Source organism: Colobus angolensis, unplaced genomic scaffold (assembly GCF_000951035.1).
Source record: "Colobus angolensis palliatus isolate OR3802 unplaced genomic scaffold, Cang.pa_1.0 Scaffold167, whole genome shotgun sequence".
NCBI lineage: Eukaryota > Metazoa > Chordata > Mammalia > Primates > Cercopithecidae > Colobus > Colobus angolensis.
The window spans coordinates 1,772,063-1,780,935 of record NW_012114788.1 but is presented as its reverse complement, the minus strand read 5'-3'; the positions used below and the strand labels follow the sequence as shown (position 1 = coordinate 1,780,935).

Genomic DNA, 8,873 nt, shown 5'->3' with positions numbered 1-8,873 from the left:
ACAGAGAGGGTCTTCTGTTGCCCAGGCTGTCACTGCAGCCTCAAACTCCTGGGCTCAAGCAATGCTCTTGCCTCAGCCTCCCAAGTAGCTGGGATTAGCTATTATTCAGTGCCTATTTTAGATATTCTCTATGAACTCTAAGATTGATACAAGTGATAGTAAGTGTTCTTCAACATGGGTTTTATAGAACCAGTGTTCTATTGAATATTGTAGGTGCTGAAAAAGAGTTTCATAGTTAAACGTATTTTGGAAATACTGGGTTAAACATGCTCTTTAAGTGAAGAATTCTCAGAGCCTTTAATATATTCGTGGGATGTGAATATCCCTAGTGGAGGCTGTGGTTTGCAGTATTTCTCAAACCAACTTATCCATGGAACCCTTACTTTCACAAAACCTCACATAAGGCTGGAACAGAACAGCTTAGAAAAATGCTGCTATAGAAGCTCTTCACTCACTCTGTTTCAAGTTTTCTGACAAGTGCCACTCCTCTGTTATAGCAAAAACTGTTGCTACATAAAGTTATTTGACTAAGGGTAATAATTATTCCACCATATAGATTCTATTTTACTCTTAATTACAGACACCATGTTTGTCAAGTCGAAGATTGAAAAAATGTGCTTTGGTTATAAAGGAAATGTTTAGAGAATTGACTGATTTCTAAAACTATGGGGCAAAGGGAAGAAGAGTAACTAAAATTCAAACTAAAATTTAAATTTTAGTTTGCTGTATCCTCCCTATAGCAATATATCCTGCTGTGTTCCGTCCTGCCAGTCTTAATTTAGTTAGCTAAATAGCCTACGGAAGCTAACCAAGTTTCCAAATTGATCTCTAACTTCTCTGTTTGCATCCTGGAAATAAGAATTTGAAAGAGGGAATGGGGGATATAGATCACAACTATGCCTTCTTTTCTAGTTGAGGAGGGCGTTTTAAGTTTTTGTTTGTTTGTTTGTTTGGTTTGCATTCTTTTTCCTTCTAGTTACTGAAAAACGTGACATCGTAGTGGTTCAAAAATTTTTAGTGCTAGGTACATTGATTAAAATAGTATCAACTCTAGCTGGATGTGGTGGCACATGCTGGTAGTCCCAACAACTCGCTGTGTGAGCCACTACACTCTATCTTGGATGACAGAGTGAGACCCTCATCTTTTTTTAAAATACATACGTGTTTATTACCCAAGTCTAAGTAGCTAAATACTTACTTATAAAATGTCCTGTGGTTAATTCTGCTCTTAGGAAAAGATTTACCTGAACATGTGAATCTTCTCTGAATTTACCTGAACATGAGCCTCTATCTAATAAAGTAACATTCTACACACACACACACACACACACACAATGTCTCCCAATCTCATTATCTAGTTTATTTTCTTTATATCATTATATGAAATTATTTTTACTTATTAGTTTCCTATCTGTCTCATCCCTATATACTAGTCTGAGATTCTTATTATAACCAAGGGCTTCATGTTATTTCTTTGTATAATTGGGTTATTTGCCTTTTAGTTACTGATTTGTATTAGTTCTTTACATAGTCCAGATACAAGTCCCTTTTCAGATGTATGATTTTCAGAGTTTTTCTCCCATTCTCTGGGTTTGCCTTTTTACTTACTTACTTGATGGTGTCTGAGTTACATATGTTCAGTCCTTTAATTCTTCTATGGTTTTCTTGTTTTCCATGTTCAATTGTAAAATTTGAATTGCCAAATTCCACAAATCTGGACACAGCTACTCCTTTTAAACCTTTATTGCATCCAGTAGAGTGGCCATACATGGTTCACATCTATTAAAGAATTTGTCTTCACAATCAGCCAACTTGATTTCATTATTGATGAGATACTATGGTTTACTGGTTTGTTCTCTTACAGGTAAATCGATTTAGTAAGGTGGAAGACAGAGCAATTTTTGTCACTGACCGTCACCTATATAAAATGGATCCCACTAAACAATACAAGGTGATGAAGACTATCCCTCTATACAATGTAAGTCCTCTGTGCTTCTCTCTGGATAAAGATTCTTAACCTGGTGCTCATGGGCCACTAATAGGTCAATTCATTTTGCCCATGAATTCCTGAAATTTTATGTGTCATATGTTTTGTAGAAATGTACAGTTTTCTAAAAGGAGGATCCAAAGTTTCCAAGAGATAAATGCAGACATTTTTTAAAGTGTAAGGACTACGGATTCTTTGTGATCTTTCTCTATTCCTGATCCACTGCTTAAATGCACTGGCGTATAATGCATTTTCTTATTTGTTTTCGTAAGGTTTGTTTTTATATGGAAATGGAATTAGGTAGAAAATCAGTAGGGGATTTCTTAAAATATTACTTTTTCTCTTTTAAATGTAAAATGTATGCTGCTTCGAGAATTCTCTTCACCATATATTTGATGCATATTTAGTTGTTGATTGTGTGATCTCTGGTGTAAGTCCACTTTATTGTTCACTATAACCGTATGGTTTTCTAATTTCATCATTATTTTTTATTTGAAATATGAAATTTCGTGGGTATCTCCTTGAATCTCAATACGAGTTTGTTTATTTGTTTGTTTGTAATTTGTCCTTCTTAACAGAGTCTGCTTTACAAGTGACTGTTTATTCTGATTCTTCAGAAAGATCCTACCAGAATATGGGATCTTTTTATGTGTCAGGTGATTTTCCTCTGTTAGTTCTTGAAGAAGGAAGACTGTGTTTGTCTAATACTGGGAACTATGAGGAGTATTACTTAGAGATTATTTTAAATCCTTTTGGTTGCTGCAAGAGGCAATAGGAAACACATTGTTTTACAGTTTTATTTTGCTAAGTCAGAGGTCCTTTTAGTTATAAGGTACAAGGAAGACAAACTATTCCTGGCTTTGCTGAATGCTTTAGAATGATTTAGACTATGGGGTGGAGATCTGTCTTCACTATGCACCCCTCACCCAACCCCCTCACACACATACCTTTTTTCCTTTCAATAGAAAGGCCAATAGATTGCAACTAAGGCTAAAATGATATTATAAGACACTCTTTTTAATTTAATTTAATTTTATTTTATTTGTCTTTTAGGCAGTCTCACTCTACCCCCAGGCTGGAGTACAGTGGCACCATCTCAGCTCACTGCAACCTCCACCTCCCAGGTTCAAGTGATTCTTGTGCCTCTGCCTCCCGAGTAGCTGGGATTATAGGTGCATGCCACCATGCCCAGGTATTTTGTATTTTTAGTAGAGATGGGGTTTCACCAAGTTGACCAGGCTGGTCTCAAACTCCTGGCCTCAAGTGATCCACCCGCTGTGGTCTCCCAAAGTGCTGGGATTACAGGCGTGAGCCACCACACCCAGCCCTAAAACACTCTTGATTATATATAGTCTTCTTATATATAGACTTATAATCTTCTATTGCAGCCACAGTTTAAGCCTAATAACCCTTCAGTCTTGAAGTAGGAGATGAAGGTAGATGAGGCAGGAAATCAAATTTTGTCAAAGTCTAAAGAAGTGTGAAACCAAAAAAATTAATTGTGGTATGTGTTTTGTTCCTTTTCCTTGCTTTCTATTAAGGGGAGATTCATCAGGCACATGATATAAATTCAATAAATAGTTAGACAGCTCTTAGAACCGAAGTTGTTTTCCCTTGTTCACATCGACTGGTTTGTACTTATAGTCACTGTTTCCCTTTATCTTCATCATTATCATTGTTAATTGTTCTTAATAATATCATGACATCAAAACTAACAATGTTTAACTACTGTAGTAAAGGTAAAACATCAATGGGATGGATAACACCCTGTTGCACATGCTGTCAGCACCCTGCCCATACCATCTTGTATTCCCATACCATATTTGTGCATACCAGCCTGATTTCCAGCAACCAGTATCTTTGTCAAAAAGCTGCCCTCAGGCTGCCAAACCCACTTTGCCCTCACTCACAGAGGGCTGGAAGTGCCTACGCACTCATTGTGTGATGGGTGTGGGGTATAAATACTCCATCTCCATCACTCATTGGCAAAGACAATCCCAGGCTGTTTCACACCATTTCCTAGAGCTTCCCTGCAGGAGTAAACTTGCCGACAGTGGTGGCTGCCTTCTCTCCCCACTCCCTTGCCAGTGTCCCTGAACCTCCCAAATCAACTCTGTATACTCATCAGCCTTTGTCTCAGGGTCTGCTTCTGGGTGGAACTAACTTCAGAAGGGCAGCCATCTTTTCAGAGGGAGCAAGTTCAATGTGATGGGGAACTTCCAACTAGACCTATCATTGGTTTTAAGTCTGAAGCAAGTATGTCAAAATATTAAGTATGGATGATAGGGACATGAGTATTTGTTATATTATTTATACTTTTCTGTATGATTGAAATATTTTGAAATTAAAACAAAGTTTAAGATATGATGATGCTAATAATAGTGTTGGAGAAGCTGGGAGGAGATGAAGGAAAGTGATTTCAATTTTAACCATATTGAGTTTGAGGTTTTGGTGAAACTTACAAGTATACTTTCCGTAGATAGTTGGAAGTCTAATCATGGAGAGGGGGAAAGAATTCATCACTTAAAATTTAAGAGTGGACCCATGTATAGTTGGAGGCTGAAATTATGAGTCAAGAGAGAGAAAGGGGGTGGATTATTCAAAAACATCCACAGTTAAATGGTGGGAAAAAGAATCACTGAAGGAAATGGAATAAAAAGGAAATTTCTTTATGGTTCTCCATTTTCTCATCTCTCTTTTAATGGACTAAATGAGCTCTAATTTCCCTTCAGTTCTATACTTTTTAAATTCTAGGAAAGAAAAAAACTATGAGAACATCATGGTTCAAAATCAAATTGGAAAGTTTTCAGAAATAAGAGTAGTCAATAAAAACATACAGGACATAGCTAAGGGCATCCACACTTCTCTCATTCTCCACCTTTCATTTCTCCTTCTATAGAGGCTCCTTTCCTGTTTTAGTTATTCCTTTCTTGCTCCAAGGACAGACTGTGAGCTCATTCTCTCTTAAGTAATGTTTCTTTGCCACCCACCGCCTGCTCGAGACGGAGTCTTGCTCTGTCACCCAGACTGCAGTGCAATGGTGCCATCTTGGCTCACTGCAGCCTCCGCCTCCCAGGTTCAAGCAGTTCTCCTGCCTAAGCTTCCCGAGGAACTGAGATTACAGGCGCCTGCCACCGTGTCCAGCTAATTTTTTTCTTTTTTGTATTTTTAGTAGAGATGGGGTTTCACCAGGCTGGTCTTGAACTCCTCACCTCATAATCTGCCCGCCTTGACCTCTCAAAGCGCTGGGATTACAGGCATGAGCCACCACACCCGGCCCCATTTTTTATTTTAGTGAAGGTACACAGGATAGTAAGGGAATCGAATCCCATGGAAAGCCAAGAAATGCTACCATTCAGGTTTTAAGGCAGCTTTTAAGGGACCATGCTATCATTTAGCCTCCTGCACAACCTGAGTTTTGCATTTCTACCATTCTCTCTCTTTTTCTCTTTGTCTGTCTTCTTACTCGCAGTTACTTCTTTCTTGCCAGACAGCATGGGTCAGCTTTAGGCTAAGGTCTGAGTCAGCCAACTCAGCAAACCATTAGAGTTTCATCTTGCAGTAACATATTGAACACAGTGTCTCAGATAGGGCCTCACCATAGCAACCAATGCTGGGTGATCCAGATCGGTACTTTTGTTCATGCCAAATGCTTGCAAATCTATGCATAGTCTCTCCTTACTTTTTCTGGTATGGCATGAATAATTCCCACTATTCATTTTGGGGTATAACTGATCCCTCCTCCCTCCACTATTTATGACTGTCATCCTTAGGCCCAATCCACATTTGGACCTTGGTCACAGATCACGCTGAATATTGGGGTGGGTCATTGGGTTCTCCCAGCAGAAAGAAGCAGCAGAAGAGAAGTGCTTCAAATAGGCCAGGCTGGCCAAGCATCCTAGGTCCTTGATTCTTCCCAGCTACTCCCCCTTCAATTGCCAGCATCCCAGTCTTTGTCAAACAGGACCTAAAATTGTGCTCATGAATCTCCAGGATGGGTGAAATTTCAGCTGATGTTGCAATTTGGCAGTATGTCTAATCATTCCTGAACGTAGTCTTCATGAGTGCTTTCAGCAGAAAGTGGTTCCTCTGTTTCCTTAACTCCCTCCAGCCACGCACTATGGGACCAATATTTGTTGTTTTCCTAATGCACTATAAAAAATACCCACCCAATTCCACTATCCTTACATCTCCTAATGCATTGAACTTCTATAAATCAGCAACTAACTTTAACCGGCACACCAGCCATCTCCCATGGGTCACCAGTGATAGGTTAAGTAACATCTTCCTCCCTACAGACCATGAACTGCTGGCTTTCCACACTGGGTGGAGTGATCCTCCTTTGCCCCCCTTGTTAAGATGCTGCAGCCAATTGCACACCCCCTCTTGAGAGTTGCTTTTTGCAGCATCCTGGTACTCATTTCTTCCTGCTAGGTTTTGAGTTGTAATGATCAGAGACTTAAGGGACCTCAAGTAGATAGGAGGTGGGAGATTTTAAATTGCATCTGGGTCAGAGAGAGTGATAGTCTAGAAATTACCTTCTTTGGGATTTTAGGCAGTTATATATCAGATCATCTGATCACACCCTCAATAACTAAACCATTCAATTCAGATAATTACTAAGGTTCATTATGTGCCAGCCACATACATATTAGGAACACAGAGGTATCAAAACAGGCAAAAATCTCTGCAGTCTTGGAATTTACATTCCAATGGGGAAAAGTATATGTGTGTATATGTATATACATACATGCATGATGTAGTCCATAGAAGGTGATAAGGGAAAAAAATAAAATCAGGAAAGAAGATAGAATGTGTGAGGGGTGTTGTAATTTTAAATAGGGTGATCAGGCCTCACTGAGAAGTTGACATTTAAGCAAAGACTTGAAGGAATTAAGGAATGAAGCATATGTGTACTTGGTGGAAAGTATTTTAGACAGAAGGAACAGCAAAGACACAGAGACATGAGCAGGGAGGAAGGAGCCTTCTGCGGGGCTGGAAATGTGTAATAGCTTGATCTGGTGGGGGTTTCACAGATGTATACATTTGTAAGAACTCATCAAGCTGTTTACTTGAGATTTGTGCACTCTAGGGCATGCATGTTCTACCCTAATAAAAATGGGAGGAGAAAAAGAAGAAGAAAGCAAGGTATCTATGAAAGGGGATAAAAGGAGGATGTAAGTAAACAGGGAAGTGAAGCAAATTAGGTAAATGATCACTCAAGCCTGGGGAGATTTCAGCATACTTAAAGAGAGGCGTGTGTGAAACACTAGAGTGAAGAGCTCTTCATTGTACCTATAGGTATATACCCCTTTGTGTTCCTAATATTGATTGTATGTACTTTTTCTTATTTATTCCAAGATCAGTTTTGCTGTAGGTCTGTCTCTCTTACTGATTTTGTGATCTTATCATTTACCTGTGCTCTTATTTTTCCTTCTTCATTCTTTAGGTTGTTCTTTTTCTAGCCTTTTTAGTTGGGAGCTTAACTGTTGTGTTTTTAAATTTGGTCTTAAAAATTCATTGAATTTGTAAATTTGTATTTAAGAATGGCTTGAGCTGAACTTCACATATGTGATACTACCTTTGTTGTTCAGTTTTAATTATTTTATGATTTCCATTGTGAGTTCCTCTGTAAGCCATGAGTAGTTTGGTAGTATGTTTTTAAATTACTACATAAATAGTAATTTGTGGTACATGTGCTTTTGTGTTCTACGCGGGGAGATCATGTTTCCCCGTTGATCTTCAGTGCCATATTGGTCATAAACCGAGTGTCCATACACCACTTCTGGATTCTCTGTTCTATTGGTCTGTTAGATATCCTCATGCCAATTACTGTTTTGATTACTGTTGGACAAAGGTATTATGAACCCAAAAATTACAGTAAATTCCCAGATACCCTCCTTTCACTCTTACCTCTTCCCAACATAGCACTCTCATTTGCCACAACCATATGAAGGGGAAAAGAGCCGGGGATGGTGGTAAAAGGAATTCTGCCAGAAAGGACAGCTTCCTATTTGCCTATTTATATATATATAAATATGCAGCCGCCACTCTGCTCCAGAAGGTTTGGGCCATGTCTGAATCCAGTGGGCCAAAGCTTTGGATTTTTCTAGAAAAATCAGAAGTATGCATTTTATGTAAAATCTCCTAATTGTTAAGTATTATGAACTACTAACTTTAAAATGCCTTGCAAGCCAAATAAACATGTCTGTAGGCCATACTCAGCCCCAGGTTTCCAGTCTGCTACTCTTATTAAAAGAGGGCTTGTCGTTTGTTATTTGAAATGAGCTATAACCAGACTCCTTGGCCTCCTCCATGCCAAACTTTAAAAACTCTAAAATCTATGTTATGTGTTATTCTAGACTTCATGGAGCAGAGATAGACACTCACCATTTCTCACTCACTTATAAGGAGCTATAATTGGGTGCAAGCTTTAGGAGAATATATTTTCTACTTCAGTTAGCAAGTAAGGAAGGGAATAAAGGAAATCTCTGATAAGTAGATCTTTCCTAACTTGAGAGCATTCTGTTCCCTCAGAGTTCACTACTAATTCTATCCCTCTGACTTTTTATTATGAAAAATTTCAAACATACAGAGAATTTGAGAGAATAGTACAGGGAACACCCTTGTGCCCCACACCTGTATTCACTAAGGGCTTACTTTTTGCCATATGTGTTTTATTTCTCTTTCTCTCTTGTGACACTTCACCCTTGAAATACACGTGTGCATCTCCTAAGAATAAGGACATTCTCCTTCATAATCACAATACCATTTTCTTATCTAAAAAAATTAATATTTCCGGCCGGGCGCGGTGGCTCAAGCCTGTAATCCCAGCACTTTGGGAGGCCGAGACGGGCGGATCACGAGGTCAGGAGATCGAGACCAT

General features: G+C 38.8%; 1 protein-coding gene across 1 annotated transcript in view; it reads left to right on the top strand.

Moving 5' to 3' along the window:
- The window catches only part of MYO1D (myosin ID), a 301,837-nt gene that overhangs the window by 127,705 nt on the left and 165,259 nt on the right, over positions 1–8,873 (top strand). The window contains exon 19 of the mRNA XM_011937657.1: positions 1,865–1,978. Within this exon, the coding sequence (XP_011793047.1) occupies positions 1,865–1,978 (114 nt within the window). The remainder of the gene's footprint in view (positions 1–1,864; positions 1,979–8,873) is intronic.